The 25,584-nt window shown below is 37.0% G+C and overlaps 1 protein-coding gene across 2 annotated transcripts; it reads right to left on the minus strand.

The window, feature by feature from the left end:
• Positions 1-3,886: 3,886 nt before the first annotated feature.
• Positions 3,887-24,258, minus strand: shox (shox homeobox). Of its 2 annotated transcripts, XM_088353233.1 has the most exons (6): positions 23,824-24,258; positions 20,689-20,900; positions 14,930-14,987; positions 14,534-14,643; positions 6,669-6,881; positions 3,887-6,318 (listed from the first exon to the last, which is right to left on the minus strand). In XM_088353233.1, the coding sequence occupies exons 1-6, from the start codon at positions 24,071-24,073 to the stop codon at positions 6,229-6,231; spliced, it is 933 nt and encodes a 310-aa protein (XP_088209359.1). In that variant the 5' UTR covers positions 24,074-24,258; the 3' UTR covers positions 3,887-6,228. The 2 variants fall into 2 exon arrangements, with proteins under 2 accessions (XP_088209359.1, XP_088209360.1); XM_088353234.1 differs by lacking the exon at positions 3,887-6,318 and having other exon boundaries at positions 6,507-6,881; positions 14,534-14,622.
• Positions 24,259-25,584: the final 1,326 nt, after the last annotated feature.

Here is a 25,584-nt window from a genome sequence, read left to right on the forward strand (position 1 = left end):
GAAGGTAAAAGCATTGTTACATCCTACCAATAACATCTACATGATGGCAATAAGATATCATCAAAAGTAAGACAACAAGTAGTGTCCTGAAATCATTCCACCCCTTTTTGAAATCAATAGTTCAGGAGTACGGAACGTTTTAGACCCAAAGAGCCATAGGGTAAAATTACGATTTATTTATTTTTTTCTTAAAAAGCCATAAAAAAATATTTTTAGACAAAATGTAACCAAACCACAGAACGTACTCTCCAGACAAAGGCGTATTATTCAGCCCATTGTATTTTACTGTCTTGATGTTGGATGGTTCGATAAAAGGTATGAGATAAGAATAATGCCAATGTCTCATACCAACAAATATACCACTTAAAACTTGTCTCCCTCCTACAGTTCCGTACGATCTTTGAAGCTCATTTGGTCCGTTTTTTCTTTCTTAAAAGAATGTGTTTCAAAACAAGATGTACACACAGTTATTTTGTAAAAATGTCACAGAATACCGTTAACGAGAAATATATGGACGTATTTAGAAGCCGTTGGGCAACAGTTAGAGGGGAGCGTGCTGTGTGTGCAGAGATCCACCCAATGAAATTGCTGTGGTCGCTTGGCTGCCGTTTTGGGGTGTTTATAGTTTGTTCGGTGGGTTTTTATTATAAAGTGTCTCAACAATGAAAATAGATTGTTTAATGATTTTCCATTCTCAGGATTTCATAAAGCGAGCCAAAACGGGGTCTTTTGGTGCAACACCGTGTCTGTAAACTGTAGTTGAAACTGTGCCCTATATTATCAAGGCTGAACCTGTTTATTATCGCAGTGTTGCTTTGGCTTCGGAAAGAGGAATTACATTGTTCCCAACCCCTGCAATAGTGCAATACAAAAGTAAAAATTATCTTTTGAATTACTTTTATTTGTTCAACAACTGCTTGATCCTGTAAATCACAGGTGTCAAACAGGCGGCCCGCGGGCCAGATCAGGCCCGCTAAGGGATTGAATCCGGCCCGCGAGACAACACTCAGAGAAGCACAAGAGAAAAACAAGCGTCAGGTTGAAATATGTCAACTTGATGTTGCCAAAGCCAGGTGCCTCCCACAAAGACACTGTACATCTCTCTCTTTCTCTCTCTCTCTCTCTCTCTCTCTCTCTCTGTACCCTTTGTGCTTTCTTTTCTCTCCTTCTGTCTTTCCACTTCTCTTTGGATTTCTTTCTTCCTCTCCCTTTCTTTCCCTCTCTCACGACTTCTTTTTTTTTATCTCTTTTGTTTCTCACTCTCTCCCTTTCTCTCTCCCGCCCTCTCTCTTCTTTTCCTTCCCTCATTCTCTTATTTCTTTATCGCTCTTTTTCTTTCTCTTTAATCTACTAGTCCGGCCCCCGACAGAATGTTTGTTCTATCGTGTGGCCCCCGAATTAAAATGAGGTTGACACCCCTGCTGTAAATAGAGCATGTGCTTTTGTTTCACGGTACAATAGAGTATTTAATAAATAATAATTAATGAATAAAGGTTTATACTTCATGGACGACAATGACAAAACAGCGAGAAATGAGGGATAACTGTACTTGCAGTAGTATCCGTCTGAATTTTCTTTTTGTTGAACATCCCTACATAAGCGTATCGGTGTTTCGGACTGCAACAAGCTCTTGTTGCATTATCATGTTTTCATCAAGACAAACAGCCGTACACACTGCAGCATGTTGACAAGGCAGCCAGGCCTCATTGCAGCGTGATGGATGGCCGCACGCTAATTATTAGCACACATAAAAGGACGTTGTTATTTCCAGACGCGGGCCCGGCCGCCGGCTAAACGCTGAGTGATCAGTCTGCGACTATATAACTCAATCTTGATGTATGAGCCCGCTGCTACAAATGAAACGCGCCGTGACCTTCCAAAGGGGGTTACCCCGCTCAACAGGACGCCATTTGGGCTAATTCCCGCACAAGACCTTGGGACAATAGGCCACTGTAGCATTTGGTGTAATTACTTTGTGTACACACATCTGGAAGGACGCTATAACAGTAATCTCTCGCTACTTCGGTTAACGCTGGTTCACTGCATTGCGGATTTTGAATTAAATAGTCTTTATTGTCATTGAGTTAAACGTATCGTGAATCGGGTTCTGCAGAAAGCACATAGTAAATGTTATCAGGGGGCTGGTTGTGTGTGTGTGTGTGTGTGTGTGTGTGTGTGTGTGTGTGTGTGTGTGTGTGTGTGTGTGTGTGTGTGTGTGTGTGTGTGTGTGTGTGTGTGTGTGTGTGTGTGTTTGAGTGTTCCCAAATGTGATAGACTACTGTAGGTTGTCAGTCAAGCAGTGGCACGGGCACGCAAGTCAACGTGGCCAGTAACTGCGGAGCATGGCACCAGCTAGCTTTGAACGGCTTGTCACAATGAAAATCAATTTATCAATCAAATAGCACTCTGAGGAAAGTCAGGTGAGCGCATGATTACCAACAGGTGCCCAGTGGATTGTTATTGGATCTGAAAAGGGACCAAGGTGGCTTCGGGAGAGAAAGCTATATCGGAGCTGCAGGTCCGGCCTACTACTGTTACGTAAAAACTGTCACAACCAACCCCTGCCAAAACTGTATCTCACCAAAGCCAGGTCCATTAACCTTGAAACAGATGACCTTCAGGGCAGTTCCATTTTATTCATCACGGTGACTTAAGTCAAATTTAAGGATAACTGATGCTTACGTGCAGCTAGCGAGCCGCTCTCTAAATTGCTTTCTTAAACTGTAAGGAGAAGCCCTCTAATATTGTTGTACTGTACTTTTGTATAATGACAATAAAACAACTTCATTTCACTGCCATTATGTGTTCTGTGTTTGTATTTGTAGATCATAGTTGTTATTTAGTTACAGTCATATACTCCTGGTCGGGAAGGATGTCATTTGAGGTCAAATTGACCCTTCCGAACCTTTCCGGCGGGGTGTCGCTACTTCACAGATTTTCAAGTTTCGCTGAGAGTTCTGGTCCCAATTAACTGCAATAACTGACGATTACTGTACACGCACCCCAAAAAATAGAGGCAAACAGAAAAGGAGCATGTTCCAAGCTATGCATGGCATTAAAACCTCGACTTGGCGCAAAGATAGTTCTGGGCAACAAGCGGGTTCGGAGAAGATTATACGGTGCGTAGCAAATTCCTCTCAAGTTTGTCGTAGCTTCTCCTAGCTTCGGATTAAAATCACTGAGGTGGCAAGCAGTGTTCTCTGTAAAAAGTCTGTCTTTATTAATGGTGTGTTACTGTATTATTCCACTTCTTATTAAATGCATATCATTAACTACAAAATCCTCTGTTTATTGAACACTTTTGCGTCACCCACGTTTTCACATACAATCATCAAGCAATTTACTCTGAAGGGTGGGCATGTTTATATTCACATACAAAGTATAACGTAACACAGTTATGGCTTTCCAGTAAGTTCTCAAGATTACCCAAGCTCACCACGAAATATCAAACCACAGGTTGGTATACCTATTTTATTAATTTTTCACTGGTTTCACAAACTTTGATTGGCTAGGGGAAGGTAATCATGTCAACAGCCGTTAAACAAGGAATAATACTGTTGTGTTGATTTAATAACGAAAGTTCAGACAAGCGAGCCAGCCCATCCCAAGTGAGAAAAGGTTTTGTGAACCACTTTCAGTCTAAAGGTAAGATCTTAAGCGTGGGAGTAAGCCCGACCCAATCCAAAGTTCGGGCCGGTCGGACCAAAAATGTCAATCATACAGGCCGCAATGGAACAAGCATCATCTGGATTTCACAACATTTCAGGAATAAGAATAACATTTAATCTAAATGAGTAATGAGCCGCAAATTGCACTGATTAATGCCCCAAAAAGATTTCAGTTAACATTTGGTAAGTACTGGAATGAAGTAATAGTACAAAGGGTGTACAAATATTTATAACTTTATTGATAGTTGACTTGTACAAGATGTACATTCATATTTTGTGGCTCCAAAAGGGGGCAGGGCAAAACAAACAAAGAAACATGAGTCATGTTTTAGGCATGCAAACAAATGAATTAGGAAGCATTGTTAACAAATTGGAACAACAAATCCTGTTTTGAAATTCAACCATCCCTGAAACCTTTGTAAACTTGGACACGCTACATTGAGGTTGTTTTTTTTTTTCCATAGATTTTTCTTCTTTCCCTCAAGACAACCATAGCCACAACCCTAAATAATGGGGGGTGCATACCAAAAAGAATGCAAAAGCAAGGTAATAATGTACACTTGTACTTCAACTTCGACTTTTTGACAAAAATAATAAATAAAACATTTGATGATTAATTTACGATGGAGACAAAAACATTTGTAAATGAGGGTTGGATGGAAAAGTGAGCGGGGCATTTAGGGACAGCAGTTTGGAGAGCGAGTCGTGATCCAAAATACTTTGGCAAATTAACCATGAATGTCACACACAACATGCAAAGTAAAGCTAATCGTCGCGTAAACAAGCGCTCGGTTCGGACGTCTCTGCTGAGTTTTCAAAATTTTAGCCGCACGCACCGAAGTCTGCGTGGAATATGGCACCCTGTCGTTCCCCAAAATGTACACGCTGCCTCCAGCCAAAGAAATACAAAATACAAAATAAAAAACAACGGCAAAGAAATTCCAAAACTCCCAACAGTGCATGAAAATTACGTCTTTTCTCGACTAATTGCTAGCTTTTTATCTTGTATTCATTTTTTGCTATTTACAGTATTGCACTTAATCTGCACACCCTTCCATTTCAGTTTGACTGATTTCTTCATATTTTGAGAATTACAAGAAAAATTCATATATACGGTGCTTAACAAATTTGTTTGACCACCTTAAATGAAAACGTGCACATCCAGCATCTAATGTGATTTTGCGATGTTTGTTACAAAATTAACCAAATTTGGTCGGGAATGCCAGTCTGTTGGTAAGCGATCAAATATATACTCAATTACATAAAATGTATTTTAGGGAAAACTTCCTCAATAGATAAAAATGCTTCATCCAATTTCACATTTTAATGAAGTTATTAAACCGTCATACACAGCAAAATCTTGATTGTTATGCTCAACCCCAAAAAACTATCAAATAATATCCAGACTTGAGTGTATTTTGTTTTTAACAATGGCAGTTTAAAGGAGAATGCACAGGATGCAAGTTTGTTATTTTGACTAGTATGCACTGTTAAGAGCAGGGGGGCAAATGTACTTGGCCACTAGAAATAATATTTACAGGCACCCCTGCAAAAACTGATGATTCTGCTGTTACAATACAGGGTGTTTCAAAAGATTCAACATTTTTTGAGATTTAAATATCACAAAAATTGCAAGATTAGAGAAAATTAATTTTAAAAGTATAAATGATGAAAATGATAACATGTATTCTCCCAAATATAAATGAGCAATTTAAAAGTATGGGGATGATGTGAAGGATTTCATAAATGTTCAATATGCATGATACACAGTACACGTCAAGTCGGTATTTTAGGGGAAAATAGGGAATTCCTTCTCTTATTAAGGTCGCCGCTTGTAATAAGGGTGGAATGGTAGGCCCCAGTATCTTACCAGTTGAGAACAGCATATTTTAAGGTTTTAGTCTCCAGCAGATATCCATTTGTTTTCCTTTTAAATGCAAAATATTTGCTTGCGAGTTAGTTACAGGGAAATGCATAATATTTTATCTTAACACGCAAAAGATAAAATAAATTTAAACTCCGTGTATATCACTTCATCATCATAGTTCTAGTTTGGTGGTCTGATAAATTTGTTAGGCACCGCACACAATTACACCCTCTATTCTTTTTTTTTCGAGGATTACATGATTCATACACAAATTTCAAATACTTCCCCCTTTTTCATTTAATTTAATAAAGTAGTATCTTGCTTGAAGTGCCGTTTGTAAACACCCAAAACATACAAGATCTGAAGTGCAAAGGTGATCTTTACTTCTTCACCTGGGGAAAATAAAAAAATCCCAATAGGGAGCAGGAAGAAGTCAGGGAAAATGAAAAACAAAAAGTGGAAGTTGTTGCATTTGTTATATCACAAGTCCATAAGAAGAAGAGAAGTAAGGGGAGGGGGACATTAATGACAAGCTAAGCAGGAAGGCCTCCATGCACGGACACAGTGGTTGCAAACGAGTTTTTTAAAGCCGGAGATAAGGTCGGGACGGGCCACCACCCCCGTGCCCACCCCTGCACCCTCAAGTGCGCCACTTTACATGGGTATTAAAGTCCTCAGTGTGTGGGGAGAGGCTCAGACAGACATCCACATGTGTTTGTACGGTCCCTGGGATGTGATCTGTGCCTGGAGTGGACTGAGCCACTGGCCCCGCAGGAGTCCTGCCTGTTGGGCGAAAAGTAGAAGGTGACTTCATTGGTATTTTGTTACCGCTTCGGTGGAAAAGTGGTTTAGTTTGGCAGCTGGTCTTTTGGGACAATTTTCTCCTCTCTTTTTATGTGAAGAAAAAAATGTCTTCTTCCGACAGTACCCCCCCTCCAGAAAACAAACTCCCCACCCCCATGTTTCCCGCTCAGTGTTTGTTTTTAGCATTAGCTGCGAGCGTCATGGCCCTTTCACAGGCTCGGTCTTGTGTGAGAGCCGGCGGTTCGGTGGGTAGGGGAAGTTTGCCTGGGGTTTAAAATTGGTAACCCCCGCTGGGGTCAAAGTCCTAGAGCCTCGGCGTGTTTCCTTGCCTTGAGTCGCAGGTCGGCAATGCTGGAGTTCTTGCTGTTGCTTTTGGCTGCCGCCGCTACCGCCGCAGCCGCCGAGGCCGAGTCGGCCAGCGAGGCGATTGGTAGTCCGAAGGGTGGGGGCGGGAACATCAGGTAGGGGGCATGGGCGGCCAAGTGCGGGTGCAGGTGGGGGTGAGAATGGGCCACGCCGTCCAGCTGGAGTTGTGCTTGCACCTGCAAGGTGGATAAAGAAATGTTGAGGGTTAGCTCGGTGACCGACAGTGTTCGGAGTAACCCAGTGGCCGTTAGTCCCTGCAACCCTTAACCACTAAACCAGGGGCCCCCAAACTTTTCCCTGTCAGGGCCACATTTTCCCTTCTCTGACAAGGGGCCCGAGATGTAACAGAAAAAGTCTGACTATTGTAGGAGTGCCTAAATGTAAAAATGTAAAACCGCAATCAAATGACTGGTTAACCTTGCGAAAAAATGTTTTTTCATACAAAAGGTAAAAAGACCGTCTCGGATATTGTTTTTTACTTTTTGTAATTGGAATATTATTATTTTAAATTATTAATTATCCACAATTTAACTGTTGCCATGTGATAATTGTTTGAACTATTTACATACCTAGTGTGCAATAATGGCCATCATCGCATTAAAAGTGTAAGCAATGATTTAATTAGCTATTCACTAATTAGAAATTGTTTCGACAATTTCATGCTATCAATATTAATCAGTTGGCAGTAGTGGGCCTTGAGGGCCTGCTGTCCTAAAAAATATCAGAATCACTACATAATAGTTATATTTTGTCCATTAATACTTCTTAAATCATTCCTACTTGTCAGCTTCCTTTAATTGCTTCTTCCTGGTTGCTTCCAGATGTGTTTTCATATATAAGCATTAAACCAATTATATTCCAGCCATTATTTGTTGCTAGGCTCAGAAATCTATCCAGAGACCTTTACAAAAAATCCAAAGTCGTGCCCTGTCAAATCAGTGTTCGAGAAACCTGTTGTTTGGGTCGATCAGATTCTGAGTCGGTGGAAATTGAGCTTCTGGAAGGCGTAAGGAAACGTCAGCAATTTCAAAAAATTCAGTTGGCTAAGGGGTGGTAATCCAACAAGTGACCGTGCCAACTTCCGCTAAACTTTAAAAGAACAAGCGGCACAAAGAAATATATTGTTGTGTTGCTTCACGTCTGACTTTTCGAAAGAAGCTCGACATCAGTCGGACAGTTCCGAAAACAAGAAAGCCTTTTGGAAGCGGGGAGAGGTTCTGTCCGCCACTTTCAGCTTTGAGGTTAGATCTTAAGCACGAGACCCAAGTCCGACCCAAGCCTAAATAGTTCTCATTTTTTAGTTCAAAAGTTTGGGGTCACCCAGACAAGAAAAGTCCCACTTTTTTTAATCAAATTAGATTTTTAAAAAAGTATAGTAAACACATTGAGAAGGTCAGAAATAATGTTTTTATCCCCCCCAAAAAATGTTCTCCTTCAAACTTTGCTGTCGTCAAGGAATGGAAATTTCTAAGCTACCCCAAACTGTTGAATGATAGTGTATTCAGAAATATGTGTAAATCAAATTAAGTTAACTAAAAAAAATGATTTCTGACACTGTATTTGGACGGCTAAGGTCCTTTTGTGTCGTTTTTGGATCTGCTTCTGCACTCCAAGGAGTTTCTCATTCCCAACCTAGTCATAGACTACAAACTTTTGATCTTGAAAGCAACCGCTTGATGATCCACACACACTACTATTCTCACACAGACACACAAGCACACACCCACACACACGAACATACTCCAACACACACATTATTATACTCTCTCTCACACAATACTATTCTCTCTAAAATGAAAAAAAACATTAAAATTGTTGTTACTATAGGGTTTTTTCACCCCACAGTGTTGTTTTAGCTTTATTAATTTTCATAACCAAGGCAATGCACACTGATATGTGTGTATATGTTGACAGTCCACCTCAAACTGGAGTTCCCCAGAATAGTAGTATGTGTGAGAGAGTATGGTAGTATATGTGACAATAGAGAAGTGTGTCTATGAAATTACAGTAATATGTGTGAGCGAATATAGTAGTGTGTGTATGACAGTACAGTATAGTAATATGTGAGTGGGACTGTATTAGTGTGCGTATGAGAGTATATAAGTCTGTGTGAGATTATAGTAGTGTGTTATAGAGTATAGGTTTATGCATGGAATAATATAGTTTCTGCATTGGTAGAACTGTGTCTGTATGAGAGTATAGGTTAGAATTTGTGAGAGTATGGTGTTATATGTAAGAGCAAGTATGATTTCCTTCTCAAACAGTCTCACATACTTAAATGTTACACCCTGAAAGGCGCTGCTTACCGCATGTTTTCTCTGAAAATAGCCACTAGCTTCCCTTGACCTCTCAGCCCCCATTTTAATTGTCTCAAAATTCTAAAAATCATTCACAGGATCTCACCTTTCCCTCACACAGAAAACACTACCTCGCAAACACAATGACAAATGCGTAGTCCAGAACAAGTCTTTCTCTGGCCCTGAACAGATTCAGTCAGCCTTGGAAATATGACCTCGGTCTTGTTATGCTGATTAGGATTTCAGTTGCATAAATTAAGTATTTTTTCACCAAAAATATACTCGTACATTTGGAGGTTTTTCTTTTCACACTCTGGGCAATTATTGCGTAAAGAAAGGGTTGGTAAACTACATCCCGGCGGCCACACACGATCCTCTATGATTTTTAATCCGACCAGGAAAATTGTAAAAATGTAATGATAATATACATGACAGTAAAAACGTTACTGATAAAAAAATATATACAATGAAGAAAATAAATGTTTGAACACCCTGTTACTTTGCTATTTTTCCCACTTAGAAATCATGGAGGGGTCTGAAATTTTCATAGTATGTGCATGTCCACTGTGAGACAGATAAACTAAAAAGAAATCACAATGCATGTTTTTAACAACATATTTGTGTGATATAGCTGCAAAGTATTTGAACACCTGAGAAAATGAATGTTAATATTTGGTACAGTAGCCTTTGTTTGCTATTAGAGGTCAAACGTTTCCTGTAAATTTTAGACCCCTCCATGATTTCTGAGTGGGAGAAATAGGAAAATAGCAGGGTGTTCAAATACTTCTTCTCATCACTGTATATTGTTTGGTGACATCTTTTTGCCGGTTGCCTCTAATTCTTTACCATGTATTTATTTTATCTATCAATATATTCATCAATCTATGCGCAAACAAATACTACTTTTGCATTTGGAATTTTTTTCAAACGCATATTATCAAACTTAGTATTAGAAGGTTGGGTGCAGGATTTGAAAATCTGTTTCCCTCTGCTGATATATCTTAAAGTCATTAATGCAGCCTTTCGGCAGCTTGTTTATGATGCGCATGCAAGAACATGCATTTCTCAGACGCTTTAAATAAACTGTTCTTTTTTTATCCTCTAAGAAGTTTGGGATGGTGTTTGGATTTAACTAAAAGCAGGCCTTTTGTTAATTACACCATTTGTATGCTGCACTAAAAAATAGAAAAGAAAAAAAACCTGCAAGGATAAGCATGACGTCACTCCGCAGCACTCCCCCCAGCACCCTTTCATCAAACTTAACGTGTTCCGCCCCAAACAGCACCAATAAAAGTAAGATATAGGCAGATAGGCACACTGGAAAATAAATCATAAGGCCTCTTTGAACTCAGTTAGCCATTGTGAACACATACTTAAAAGAGAAAATATTTAACTTTCAATCTTTGTAAAGGACATTAAACGACGGATCCCAACTTTATAAGAGGGGCATGAAGTGATACTTGTTTGTCGATCTGATTGTTTCAAACCCAATTTTATGAAATTGAAACATATATAAACAAACATAAAATTAAATATAGAAGTCTGCATGTCATAAATGTATGGGAGAAAACTTGGATTATATTTTTATGTCATGTCAACCTAAACTCTCGTCTGCCTTCTTATTAAATCTTCTTCTTGTATTTCCACTCAAATACAACCTTGTACATGACCACGTTTTATTATCTTACAATTATGTTCGTTTAGTCAAAAAATGCTGAAAATTAAGATGGAGTTTGGACATGTTGGTTTGTAGCTTAGCAGCTCAAGGGTTAACAGAAATTGTGTAACTTTGATTCTGTTTTGTTCTGTTTTTAACATTGGAAACCTACAGAGAAGATTGCATAGGATGCCAGTTCAATATTTTGACTATAATTCCTAACTATTGTTATTTATTTCAACTAGTATTTATTGTTTGCATCATTGTCACAATGGACGATAATGTTGTTTAAATAGCACGACCATTAGAGAGGATCTGCTTTTTGTAAGCAAGAAGATTTAATAAGAAGACAGGGTTTCGGGGAAGGGTTTGAGAAAAGATTTGGGGTTTGGTATTGTGATGGGTCCTCTCTTGTTCAAAGCTCATTGATGTCTTCTCTTCTTTTTTGCGTGTCTACTAAACGCATCACATTGTGATAAAAGATTAATTTTAAAAAAGTCAGTTTCTTGGGAAGAGGCGGCTACCACAAGAGAAAAACAAAAAACAGTTACTAAAGTTATTTAGGAGGGGAAAAACGACTGGAAGGTCAACAATATTTGCATGTAATAGTACCTCTTTTAAAAATGGATGTTGTATGTACCGTTGAATAAATGTGTGGTGTTTGCACTTGTGTGTTTTAAGGACTTTTCATTGGAATTTTTTACCCCCAAACCATCAAAAGAGGCCTCATTGTGTAATGACTTCTGTGTGACCAACAGGAATTCATTTTCACAAGCCCATACCTCTCAAAGTCACAGGTGAAATTTTGGGTGGGCATAGGGACTTTCAAAATGACTATTTTGGGCTGGAGCTGACGTATTTTATTATCTTTACGTCCAAAACAGTCATTTTTCTTTTCTTTTCTTTTTTTTTTTAAATCACAGATGGAATCAACTAATGCTGTTTTAATCCATTTCAACCTTCAATGTGGCCACACTAAAGAGCTTGTTCGCTACATTGACACTGTTAAGACTATTGAAAGAATTTCACATGACTTAGAATAAATTCAAATAAGTAATTTTTGGTTCAAAGTAATAAACTTTACTGTGATATTATTCATGTAAAGCAGGAGTCTGAAACTCAATTTACTCAGGGTTGATGAAGCTAGGGACCGTGTGAGAATGACCCAACGTGTGTTTCCCAAAAGAACAGCTCTTATTAAAGCTTCCCACTGTTTTAAAATATATTTTTGAAAATATTCTACGCAAGAAAAATATTTAAATATATTTTCAAAATAATTAATATGAAAATATCGATAATTCAAAAGTTTGGGCGGGCTGCACTTACTTTAAGGTGACCGACCACTAGATATCGCTGTATTGTGTAATGAAACCAAAAAAAAGAGTGCAACAAAGCACAAGTAAGAATACAAACTACAGAGACTTAAAGTGACCAAACCACACAGTTTTTCTTTTCTTTTCTTTTTTTTTGCCTAGTCTTCCACAAGGTTTTTGGTATTTTGGGGTTCCTGTAGCAGCAAGGTGGAGGACACTCATGTCAGCTACTTTCAGGTGAGTCTCACGTTGTGTAAAATAAATACAAATTTCCTGACCTACTAGTTGCATGTTTGAATGATCGTTCATGTATGTTTGCTTGTTATTCCAATCGATGCTTTTTTTTAATGAATAAAGTTCTGTTCACCTCTAGGAGTCACTAAATAATACACACTGTTCCTTTAAAGTTTCAGGGGCCCACAGGCTGCAAGTTTGATGTAGATTTTATTTGAATTTTCGGACTCAAAGGTTTAACTGATATCAATGTTCCTGTTCACCTGCATTTTTGTTTTGTTTTTTCTTCCCCAGCTTTTCCACGCTCTCCAGCTTCTTTGGCTGGGCGAGGAGCTCTCAGCACACAGGCCTCGCGCTCCTCCCGCCAGCTCAAGTTCGATAAGCGTCATTGGGCTTTGCGCCCCTTCTCGCCTTTCATCGTCTCTTTCATGTGCTCGCGCCTGCCGCCCCATTGGCCTAATTAGGCCGCTGTATGTCACAACATAGCGGGCAAAAGGGCTCACACTAAGTCAGACAAGGGAGGATGTTGAAGTCTGCCGTCAAGGGGGCAAATGGTGGGGAACGGCTATACTCAATAATGCCAGACGTCACTTCCTTCACTGCTTGATACATAGTAAACTCACCTTTTTGTCTGTCTCAAATTTGCTATTTTTGCCTACTTGTTAGCTCATTCAATGCCTGACGGTGACGGTCAATTTTTGCCATTTTGACTAAGGCCTACGAAAAATGTAGCTTTGTAGCTATCTATACATAGGAAATATCAAAAGGAAGTTCAAACCCTCACAACTGCTGAGTTTCCCAAAAAACTACAGAGGGAAAGGTCTTTTTGTGAAAGGATGTCTTTAGAGAAGAATTTTGACTTAGGTGCTTTTTTGCATTTATCACACTTCCAATATCTAAACAGTGCGTTCCATAAACACAAGGGCACTTTGCTTCCAAAATATTATTTTATTGCAAGAACAATGAACTAATGCACAAACAATGCAATAATTTTTCAGCACCCAATGTTTCCGTTGACATGATCATACAATTTTGGTCACCAAGTGCACGAAAAATGTCCACTCTCTGCACCGACTATGATGAAGGGACTTCTTTTTTGAAAGAAAAAAGCTTTGAAGCGTAAACTGTCTGTACTTATCCATATATTTGCTTTTCAAACCACACTGCTTCACAGTGCCTACTCGCCATATGGAACGCCTACAAACTCTCATTTGCTGGATACAGAAAGCAACGCAAGGAAGTTGGAGCTCCCTTGATGTGTGGACAAAGATCTCATCAAAGCTACTCCTGCCATCCAATGGTGATTTTTCACACTGAAATCATTCCCTAAGGCTTGACCCTTATTAATAAGCTAAGCCAAATCCTTTGAAATTGTGTTTTTAAATTTAAAGAAAAATATTTTGGCACTCAGGGATAATGCTTCTGAAACCGAAGTTAAACATTATGGCAAGGAATGAATAAAGAGTGTGGCTCAGTGAGTACCTGTAATGTCTACCGTATTTCCGCACTATAAGGTGACCGGGTTATAAGAGTAATTTGTTATATAATTTCTATACATAAGGGGCACTTGACTTTAAGATGCATGAAATTGAGACTACAGGAAGAGCTACCACCTTTTCTTCCTGTTGGGCTCTTTATACATTTACGGCATGCGACAGGGCAATGATTAATCAGTCAATATGTATTGATTAAGATCTCGATACATTGTTTGCAATGGGAAATCGAACCTTGATCGACAATTAAGTTGGTCCCCAAACTTTTATTTGTGAGGGCCACAAAGTGTTTCCCTTCTCTGATGAAGGGCCAGAGTCACTTTGTAACAGAAAAAGTGTGAAGATTGAGAAAGCTGACACTTAACCACTAGACCCCCAGTGGTACTGATCACAGATGAACAGGCATTAGACTTTATTTCATTATCACAATATTTTTACGGTGCCAGTAACACTGATTTGCATAGTGCATTCTGGCTCAACAATCTTTCCACTTTTTCACATGTGTGTCAAGTTATAGTTGTGATATTTCAGACAACATGACCCATCTTTGAATAGAATAGAATAGAATATACCTTTATTGTCATTGTTACAAAATGGGTTAACATATTGTGACAACGAAATTGGGCATGACACTCCAGTTTTGGAGTTGTTTGTTTTTTATTTTACCCCAATCTCACTTTACTCATACCCCCAATTGAAATATATGCCTAAAGACCACCAAAATCGTGACTGGGTTTAAATTTTTAAACTTGAAGATGAAGTATCCAAACTTTTCCACCACCCATCCTCTGAAAGAGCAACATACAACCACAGATTGCAGCTTTTAGGGCTTACCTGTTGGAAGGGCATCCGAAGAGCCCCCATGTTGACGTAGGGGGCCACCCTGCAGGCGTCCAGGTGACTGCCGCTCCCCAAAATGACCCCTGGAGAGAAGGGAAAGATGTCTGTCAGACAGCCAGACAGTTGGAGTTATGTGAGATGGGAGTAATATTTTATTTCATCAAACAAATTCAAGTACAATTAAAGCAAGGGCGTAGTTTTGGCATGGACGGAGGGGACGTGTCCCCACTCATATTGAGCAATCATTGTTTTCCCCCCACCAATATTATGTGATCTCTACAAAAAAATGTACTATGTATGGCCACAAATTCCAAAACCAAAACCTACGCCCTTGAATTAAAATGTGATTTTTTTTTTTTTTAACGAAAACATTAGAAAATAAACATTTACCTTTATGCATCTGGTTCTCTTGTTTTCGACATTTCGCTCTTCTGTTTTGAAACCAAACCTGCAATTAAAAAATGATTCACAGATTAAAATGAGAACTGTTTTCAAGAAAACGATGCCTCAGATTTAAAGTCTAATGCAGAAGTCATGACAAATCCCAAAACATGCAGACATTTTCCATGACTGTATTATTTTTGTCCTAAATCTACTAGACCATTTTTCCAATTCCTTCTATATTTTGAAAGGAATTAATTTATGAACATAAAGATTTTTTTAGTATTACTTCTTTGAAATATATATTACGTGATACATTGTGATTCCTACATCTAATGGTCAATATAAAATTTGCGGGTAATTTGTGGGAAATGTATTTTGTTGCAGCAGTCATGCATTGTATAACTTAAAGGAAAAACATATTTTAAATATTACTACATTCATCGATGTATTATATGATACATTATGAGTCTTAAATCTAATAAGCGTAATTCAATTTATTTGAGATTTTATTTTGTAGGAAATGTATTTTCTTTGCACCAGTCAAGCATTGTATTTCCAACATAAAGATTAAACATTTCGGATAATACTGCTTTCAAACATGTATTATGCGATGGATAACGATTCCTAAATTTAGTAGGCGTCAATCAAAGTTTTTAATATTTTATTTTGTAGGAAATGTCTTTTTGTTGCAGCAGTCTTGCATTGTACAATGAATATAAAGAAAAAACAATTTTAAATATTACTACCTTGACATATTTATGATGTAATACTGTATGGTTCCTAAGTTTAATAAGAGTTGTTCAATTGATTAGATTTTTTATTTTGAAAGAAATTTATTTTTGTTGGATTGTACGAGGAAGACAAAAAAATATATTTCAAATATTACTACCTCAGATCATGTACTACCCGATATATAATAATTCCTAAATCCTATAGTGGTTATTCAAATTATTAGATATTTTCTTATGTAGGAATTTTATTTGTTGCAGCAGTCATGTAATGTATGATTATCATTAAAAAGATATATATTTAAAATGTACTACCTTGAAATATTTATTATGCAATACATTATGATCCATAAATTTAATTTGAGCGATATTTTTTGGAAGAAACTTTTATTTGTTGCAGCAGTCATACATTGTATAAGGAAGGTAAAGGACAAAATATATAATGAGTCCTATATCTAATCTCATCTCATCTCATCTCATTAGCTACACCGCTTATCCTCAGTAGGGTCGCGGGCGTGCTGGAGCCCATCCCAGCAATCATCGGGCAGTGGGCAGGGGACACCCTGAACTGGTTGCCAGCCAATCGCAGGGCAGAGTCCTATATCTAATAGTCGTTATTCCAATCATTTGATGTTTTATTTTGTAGGAAATTATGTGTTATTGGAGTCATGCATTCTATGTTGAGCATCAAGAAAAAAATAACTTGAAATATTAGTACCATGAAATATGCAATACATAATAATAATAATAGTAGAGCAATTTAATGCAGGACACATATTCCCTTAAAACTGCCGAAGGTTAAAAGTATTGTATATTGGTATGCTATTTCAAGACAAAAAATAGGCTAATAGTAATAATCTAACAAGCAACCCATTAAGTTTTATTTCAGAGGTTAACCTAAAACGAACAGAAAACAATGAATAATGACGATAACAATCCCAGCAAAAGCGATAACAATAATGACAATTCAGTCATGGAATAGGCTAATTTCTCTTTATGAATTACTCCCCTAGCCCCGCCCCCAACGACAAAGATCAAAACGAGGAAAGAGAATTACCATAATGATCAAATTGAGTTATACAATTTTGAGAGTAAAATTATTAGAAAACAGTTAACCATCTTCTAAGGTTAGCTTCTAGATAGAACGACCATATTAGCGTCACAAATCAGCAGTGAAATACACAAAAAAACATGAATACATCATCCAGTTTTTTCTTATCTCTTGGTTGCTTTGTTAGGCTTTCTTATATATGAAAATGTAGTTTTTTTCTGATTTTGGTGCGTGTCTCTGGCCACTTCGTCTCTCAATTTGGAATTTGAAAACGGTCAATTCATCGCCTGCTTTATTTTCCTTTTCTGTTCCCATTATGATGAGTTTCCTTTTAGTACTACTTGTCTAAAGTCTTAGCTGGTAAAAAAGAATTGTCAAAAGTAAAATTGTGGCCCTGCAGAACCACACGATTTCCCTTTTTTTTTGTAAGGGATGCCACTCGCAGCTTTACTTGACTAAATTCCACAAATAATCACAGGCTGTCTAGATTTCAATGCCATACTCCCCTGGCTTACTTTCATTTGAAAGGTCTGAAGTGAAATGGTTGCCTGGAAAGAAATTACCAGCTCTAGACTGAATTGACCTTACATATCTCAATAAGTCTTTGAATTATTTTTGTGCTGATATACAAAAAAAGTGAGAATCCCCGAAAGCAGTGTTTCTAAATTTGTGGGTCGGGACCCTAAAGTGGACCGCAAACCCTTTTCAGTGCGTCACAGGCCTTTGCGCTAGCATAATAATGCTAAAAAGAAGAAAAAACAAAGGGTCGATTACACAGTCGATGACCATCATGCTTTGCTCGATCTCAACTTCCTCTTCAGTCAATGGCGCCGTCCCAATTGGGTTTGAGAAAAGCCACATCTCATTTTATTGTGATTTTGTTTGTTTTATTTCCTTATTTGCCCGTACTAATGGGTCCTAATAAAGTTAGTAATAAGGTATGGGAAAAGTGGAAAACAGTGACAACAACGATCAAGTCAAAGAAGGAAATGATTGCAAAATACAAAAGTGTTGTACAGGTGTCTGCCATTGATGCACCGCTTGAAGGTATAGTTAATAATTTAAAAATGTTATATCTTTATTATCTACACAATTAAGGAATTCCCGTTGGTAAATATATTTCTGCCCTAAAGCATTTTTGCTCTAAAACAGTGGTTCTCAATTGTTCTGAATCGAAAACCCACCATTACACCCAAATGACAAGCTGCGACCCAAATGATGAAAAAGATAACTTTCTCGAGTTTATCAAACGAAAGGATTTTGCAGTTTAAAGTAGAGATCAAAAAATGTATTTACATTTAAGTATCAGCGAAACCCAAACTACTTCACGTGATGTACATACCCGCAAATTGGTCTATATTGCAAATAAGCTACCCTCTACTTTAAAATAGCCACATATTAAAAGTTAATGTTAGTTTGTGCCCAAAATGGAAATAAAATGTGTTTGAATATGGAGGTAAAAAAGTAGAAATACTGCATAAACAATTTACTCTACCTTCAATTAGTGCATCAATGGCAGACACTCATACAATAGATTCACTTTTCACAGTTGTTTCCTTCATTTACTTGATCTTAGGTGTTGCTGTTTTCCACTTTTCCCTCACCTTATCTCTAACTTTCTTGGAACCCATTGTTCTGGGCAGAAAAAAAAGAAATAAAACAAACAAAAACACAATAAAATGAGATAGGGACTATATATTTATTTATTTATTTCTCACATTCTTTTTTTCTCTTATTTTTTCTTTCCCTTTTATCTGTTTTGGTCTCTCTCTCTCCATATTTTCTTTATTTTCTCTCTTTAGCTCTCCCTCTCTCTTTATCTATCACTTTATCTATCTTTCTCTGTCTCTTTCTTATTCTGTCTTTTACTTTCTCTCTATCTCTCTCGCTGTCTCTCTGTCTCTTTCTTTCTCTTGTTCTGTCGCTCTCTTGTTTCCCCCCTTCTGCTCTCATTTCTCCCTGTTGCTCTCTCTCTCTCTTACTCTCTGGTTCTCTCTCACCTGCTCTCATTTTCTCCCCCTCTCTCTGTCGCTTCTCTCTTTTTCTCTTACTCCCCTCTTTCCTTTTAAGACTCTCATTCTTTTACTTTAATCTACTTGTCAAGCCCTGTGAGAATGTTTTTTTCTACCTTTTGGCCCTTTAGCTCAAATAAGTTTGACACCCGTGAATTGGAGCATTATATAAAGTAGCAAAGTATATATATTCTTGTTTACTCTACTTTGTTAAAGTATGACATTCCTGACAAAGTCAAAAATCCTCTATAGAATAAACAAATGTTTGTGTTTTTTGTATGCATTTAAAATCCAAATTCGGGTCGGTGGTTACCCTAACACAAGAGGAGGGTTAATTGAATTAGGATTGTTATTACTACGTTATGACGCATGATCCTTCAGCAGTTGCTATACAAGGCTTCAAACAGTTATTTCTTCATTAAGCACCACTCAATGAGACGCACTAATCTCATTTCCGCTTTGATTTTTCTTTTCTTTTTTTTTGCGCGTGTCTTTGAGACAGTGAATGATGAGATTTAATTTAGCGCAGCACAACACTTTCGCACTAAACGTATTAGTGTCCGCCTCTCATATCTTTCAATTACATCCACTGACAGCTGCTCTCACACAAAAACAAAAAGAGAGAAACCAGAAAAGAATTGAAAAGGATTTTCCGAAATATTGATGCAAAAACGCGTTGCGTTAACGGCAAATTCAGTTGGAAAAAACAAATAAACATAATGTTTGTGTAAATGTCAACTGGGAGCGGTTGTCAATTATGTCAACACAATCCAATGTTGACATTATTTATATTTCTTCTATAAATAGATTTAGTTTCATTACATGGGCTTTGAAACGCTCACACTTAAATCAATATCATACATTAGGTCCGCTTTTTAAGCACCTTATTTGATACTTAGCTTGGTAGTATTACCGTTATTTTATTTTTTTAGTGTTCTTATGGTATTTCTGCTGTCATATTTTTGTAGTATGTCTTTATTATTTTGTAGGACTGTAGTTTGATTTTTGTAGTGTTTCGCAGTGGTATTTTTTTAGTATTTCCATACTAGTGTTTTTGTAGTGTTTATGTAGATTTTTGTAGTTTAGTTTATCTGTCGTGATTTTGTAATCTTACTGTAGTTGTATGTAGTGTTTCTGTCGTTACATTTATGAAGTAGTATTTGGCAGTATTTCTGTAGTAATATTTCTCTACCAGTATTTTATTATCACTATTATTGTTGTGATCATTATTATTATTGATTACTACCATAGTAGTATTTTTGTATTATTTCTGTGGTGTTTTCGTTGTATTTCCAGAGTAGTATTTTAGCAGCAGTATTTCTGTAGTATTTTTGTAATATTAATATTAATTATACTATCAAAATACTGTCTTTTATCTTCTCTTCTCATTATCTTTCCTTTTTCACTTCTTTTTCCTCCTTCTTTCCATTTGTCTTTTTCCCCTTTTTTCTTATTCTCTTTCTTTTGTCCTAGTTTTTACTATTTTTCTGTCTTAATTTGTCTTTTTTTAGCTTTTTACTTCTTTTTGCTTGCTTTTCCCTTTCCTTCATTTTTTTCCGGATTTTTCTGCCTTTTCTCTCTTCTTCCTTTTTCTTTATTTTGTTTGCTTTTTATTGCTTTTTTAAACTTTTCCTTTTCTTTTTTTCCCCTCATTTTAATTGTATTTTTATTCGTTTGTTTCTTTTTGTCTTTTTCCATTTTTGCATTAGCCCCCGTCCCATTCATTAAGTCATTTTATACATAATGTTACATCGTAATTGGTAATATATCGATTAAAGCAACAAACAACGTGCAAAGAGCGTTTTTGGAGCCGAAAGAGCAGGTTCTTTTTATTGAGCCAATATTGACGTGCGCCTTCAATAGTAAGAATAGCGTCTCGAAGGGAGTCGGCTCTAGATTGGCGGGGAGCCGACTCTCGTGGTTCCCATCAAAGGGTCGGGTCCTAGGACTTTTCGTAGGCTCACTAGCACGTACCTGCACGCGGGCCTCTGAGAGCCCGAGCCTCTGGCTGAGCTCTTCCCGCATGAAAGCGTCCGGATAATGCGTCTCGTCGAATAGTCGTTCGAGTTCGTTGAGTTGTTCCAGAGTGAAATTGGTTCGACTCCGGCGCTGCTTCAGTTTCCCCTGCGCGTCCTCGTCCTCCGACTTGACGTCCTCCTTCTTGTCTTTGCCGCAATCGTAGATGCCTAAAACGCGTTTACACGGACAACTATCAACTACAGCGACTCGCTTTCTGCATTCATCAGCTTCCCTTTCACACCAGAAACGATCGAAAATTATCGTTGAAATATTTAAATTATAACTAGTAAGTTTCATTTTGATGTGCAGCGCTATTTTATTTAGATCGGTGTGTGTTTTATAACTCAAATATAATATATTATATAGATATCGTCCCCAGGGCCATCACCGCCCTAAATGAGCGCACACAATTGGGAAAACATATCTTGCGACTTATTTGGGTTCTTACTTTTTTGTTGTTGTTCCCTAAATCTCAAGGCACAAAACTGTGAAAATATATACCACCTGACTTTTTTTTTTTTGCTGCAACCGAATGCTATTAGACATCTTTTTATTACACTACTTTTACGATGCACTATTGTTTTTCATCATCAACATTGTAATATTGTTATTATTGATATAACTTCGGCCAGTCTCTAAGAACTACGTTGTAAATATGTGTGATGCCATGTATCTTTATTTATTTCTCTCTCTTTAACGTCTTTAGAGTACCTTGGCATGCCATGTCTAATCTCGTTGCATACGGTGCTTCACAAAGTTGATCTAAAAAAAGAATTCAATAGAATCAAATACAATGTTAATCTTTTTGCATTTTGGCCATTTATCAATAACAGTCTAATGGTTTGACGCAAAATTAAATTCGATTTACAGATTAAATAATCTAAATTGTTTTTGCACTGTCTTTGGAAATGGAAATTATTTCAATTCCATGACTTTAACGTCAGTATTGTTGCTGGGATTTTTATCATCATTATTAATTGTTTTCTTTTTGTTTTAGGGTAACCTCTGAAACATAACTTAATGGGTTGCTTAATAGGTTTGCATTAACATTATCCATTCTGTATTTATGGTATACTGTATGACATTATTCTCTAATATAATCTCATTATAACGGTACATGTTAAAGTACATTACCGCTATATGCTTTCAAAACGTTCAAATACATATCACATTTTTGCCGATTAAATGGGTTTGAAATACGCATTAAGAATAAACAAAATAGTAATCGTTTAAGGGCCATTGGTTTACCGACTTGATGTATTGACATGGTGTTATTAAATTGGCTATTACGATATTTCAATACACCATTGTAATCAATGGCATGATTACTCTGTTAAATAGTGGCAAAATCATACGGGTTCCTAAATGCAAAATTCTGGAGGAAATCATTATAATACAATGGCATTTTTAATATTGTATATGTCATGTTAAAAGTATAATCTTAAAAGACAATATTCTGAGAGAATCAAGCATTATAACACATTGCCAATTATTATAGTGTGTATGCCACCTTCTCAGACTTTTTTATCCACCATAAACTGCTTTACAAAGTGCCCCCTATTTTAATTACTGTGTTTTTATTGTTTTTATTTTGTAATCTGTATACAGCGACCTTGGGTGCCCTGAAAGGCTCTTCAAAATCAAATGTATTATTATTATTATTATTACTGTTATTATTATTATTTTAATTATTATTATTATCCCTGTACAATATAACCACGGGTATGATTTGTTATTTGTTTGGTAGGAAAATCATGCTATTTTAATGCAATATTCTGAGGGAAAAAAACATAATCCATGTTAAAGTAAGCTTACACTATTAAATAACACAGAAATTGTCATTTTTTTTTGCTGATTATTTTTTTTTTTGGGGGGGGTTGTACAATTTATCAACAATTAAAAATAAAATACATTATCTTTTAATATGGTGCAAAATTATACTTTTTCTTTAAAGACAATTATCTGAAAGAATATGTAATAGATATTGCAGTAAATTCACACTATTTATTTTAATGTTTTAAACAAAAAGTGTTGAAAATGTCCCTTATTTTAACGGGGGAAAACATTGTAACATTAATCAACACATTGAGGAATTGAAAAGATACAATTGCTGTTTTTATTGGTTGCGAAATTATATTAGTTAAAAAAAACATTCTGAAAGAAGACATTATACTACATGTTGGAGCAAGCTCGCACTATTTATTAAAAAACAAGAAAGTGGCAGTTATTTTACCAATTTAAGTTGTTTGAAAAAATATAGAAACATTAATCAATGCAAAAAGTAATTGTTTATTTGTTTACTGTTTCTTTTTGTTTGCATGAACAATAAAGTAGAATATTACATAAGTGTTTCAGTATTCAAAACAGGTTTTATGTGTGTTATCTTGGATAGGAAAAATATATTAACAATCAGTATCGATCCCTTTCACCACGTAAAATGTTTAATAAAGAAAAATAACCACTAATCGCAAATAGCTTTTGTCTCATAGTCTGGAAATAATTGCAAATAGTGTTGATTTTACTCAATAGCTTAAATTTGAACTTAAGGTATTTTTGCGCACGATAACATACCTCTCAACTTGTACGTTTTCCACATTTTTCACGCGTTTTTTTGATTTTAAATTATATGCAACGCATTACAAAAATATTGTTTTTAAATAGCCTGCACTGTGTAACGGGTAACACTTAATTTACTGTTCTTATATCCTTTCTACGTATTGAATACGTTTGATTTTTTCATTTGATATTGTTTACTCCGTTCACACTTTTGTATGGTACATATGTTTTTAAATATACTGCTACATTTAATAAAAAACATGAAATTTACTGCACGTGGGGGAAGAACTGAGAATGATGCTGAAGGAATTGCTGTTTTGGATTTGGTAAATAAAATCAACTTGTATTACACGAATGCATTTGCCTATTTTCTGCATAAATAGAGTAAATATGAGCTGCGTTTTTAAGGTTTACTATCGCAAAGTGTAATCATTAATTGACTGAGGTGGACATGTATGTTATAAGCTTGTTATTCACATGCATTTTTATTAAATGGATGAGCGAGGGCTGTATTTCCTCTACCACGCATTTTACCTTCTGCGGGCCGCGTAAGGTGGAAGTCCTTGAGCTTGTCCTTGTCCTGCAGCTCCACATGCTCCTTGTAGGCGTGCAGCGGGCAGTGGGCGCCGTCTCCGAATTCGTGCTCGGCCGGGCTGCCCTGAAGCTCCCTCTGCCGAGCCAAGCCGGAGGTCTCCAGAACTTCCCGGTAGGTGATGGCCTCCTTGTTGCTTTCTTTGCTTTTTGCTTCGAACGACTTAGACACAAACGCCGTCAGCTCTTCCATGACTTTCCCGCTAGAAAAAAAGAGAAAAAAACAACAACCTCCCCCTCCCCTTCTAAACCCCGGGTCCGTGTTCTCCTTCCCGGGGTTGAGAAATAAGAAATAAAACGAGAATGGAGGGGAAAAGGGGAGGAAATCCAAGTACAAATCCACGCGTCGTGGGAGCTCCGAGTGGAAGGAGTGGAGGTGAGATCACTCCTGCTGTTGTGAGTGTGTTTTTGGAGAGAGGAGTATTTATACCAGCTCAAGACCACCTCCCCTCCTTTTCTCTTTTCTGCCTCTGGTGCAATTAAAGGCCTTAGCGCCACTCCACGCACAATTCAACTTTTAGCAACACCCCCACTCTAGTTATCTCTCTTGCTTTTTGTTTCTTTTTTTAAACTCAACTAATCAATGATGAACTGGAGGCTGCACTTAAATGAATTAAAATGAAACGGGGGGTGGGGGGGCGTTAAAACGCCCACAATGGCTTTCGTAATTGCCCTCCGCCCAAAATGTAAGATGAGGTCTATATTTCGTGATTAAAAAAAGCTAATTGTGAACGGTTTTGTTTAACCATTTCTGTACCATGGACCGATTTAATGGCTGACTATATTCTCGCGGTCCGACCCAATAATAATATTACTAATTTTATATTAGTCCCCCCCTCCAGAATTGGACATTTTAAATTTGAAAAAGACAACAGAAAATACTATTTAAGAATATATGTTAAAATCAACAACCCTACGAGGCAACAGAACCAAAATAAATACACGGAAGGTTCATTTAGTTTTATATATGTTTCCCCATATTTTAACAGCACTTTTCCCAGTGTGATACAAAAGCCAAGTTGAAAATCTGACAAAAAAGGATAAATATTAATACAAATTATAGTATAATCAGGAAAATAAGGTTGCTTATATTATTTTACAGTCAACAGAACAAAAAATACACGGAAGGATTATTAATTTTTGTTTAATCCTTCCGTGTAAGGTTTGTTGTTTAACAAAAATAAAAAAAACACCACAAGTGATGGAATGCATATTGTACGTTTTAATACTCTATATTTCAGTACAAAACAGTTTCCCCAGTCATTTAGGATCTAGTATCAGTATTGACTCATGCCATTGCCCGTCAATGCCAAGGTCCAGCTCATCTCACAAGAACGGGATGGTTCTTTTCACCGAAAAAAACAACAACGACCAGCTGATGAAGGTGCTGTATCTTATTCAGATCATTAGGGGACTTATTTTGCTAGTAGTAATCATGGAGAACAGTACTATCTGTTTCATGTGGGGGAGCAAACCCCTACCCAAAAAACAGCATGGAGAGGGATGAGCGCCGTAAGGCTATACTTGCCCAAGACACACCACTGGAATTGGTGCCTCACTGACCCTGGCGGTTATGGCACCCATGAACTGTAAACAGTAAGTATAACAACAATAATGATAATAACATTATTAATAACAGAAATGCTTGGACAAGTATGTGTACAATAATGACCATGGATGGTCGTATTATTTATATTCTTTATT

The sequence above is a fragment of the Urocampus carinirostris genome, chromosome 14 (genome assembly GCF_059441175.1).
Source record: "Urocampus carinirostris isolate Australia breed hairy pipefish chromosome 14, RoL_Ucar_1.0, whole genome shotgun sequence".
Lineage (NCBI taxonomy): Eukaryota > Metazoa > Chordata > Actinopteri > Syngnathiformes > Syngnathidae > Urocampus > Urocampus carinirostris.

Coding starts and splice junctions, on each gene's coding strand:
- shox (XM_088353233.1), bottom strand. CDS start 24,073: ATGGAAGAGCTGACGGCGTTTGTGTCTAAGTCGTTCGAAGCAAAAAGC. Junction 20,901..23,823: donor CCTTACGCGGCCCGCAGAAG/GTAAAATGCGTG, acceptor AACGCGTTTTAG/GCATCTACGATTGCGGCAAA. Junction 6,319..6,668: donor TTGCCGACCTGCGACTCAAG/GCAAGGAAACAC, acceptor TTCGCCCAACAG/GCAGGACTCCTGCGGGGCCA.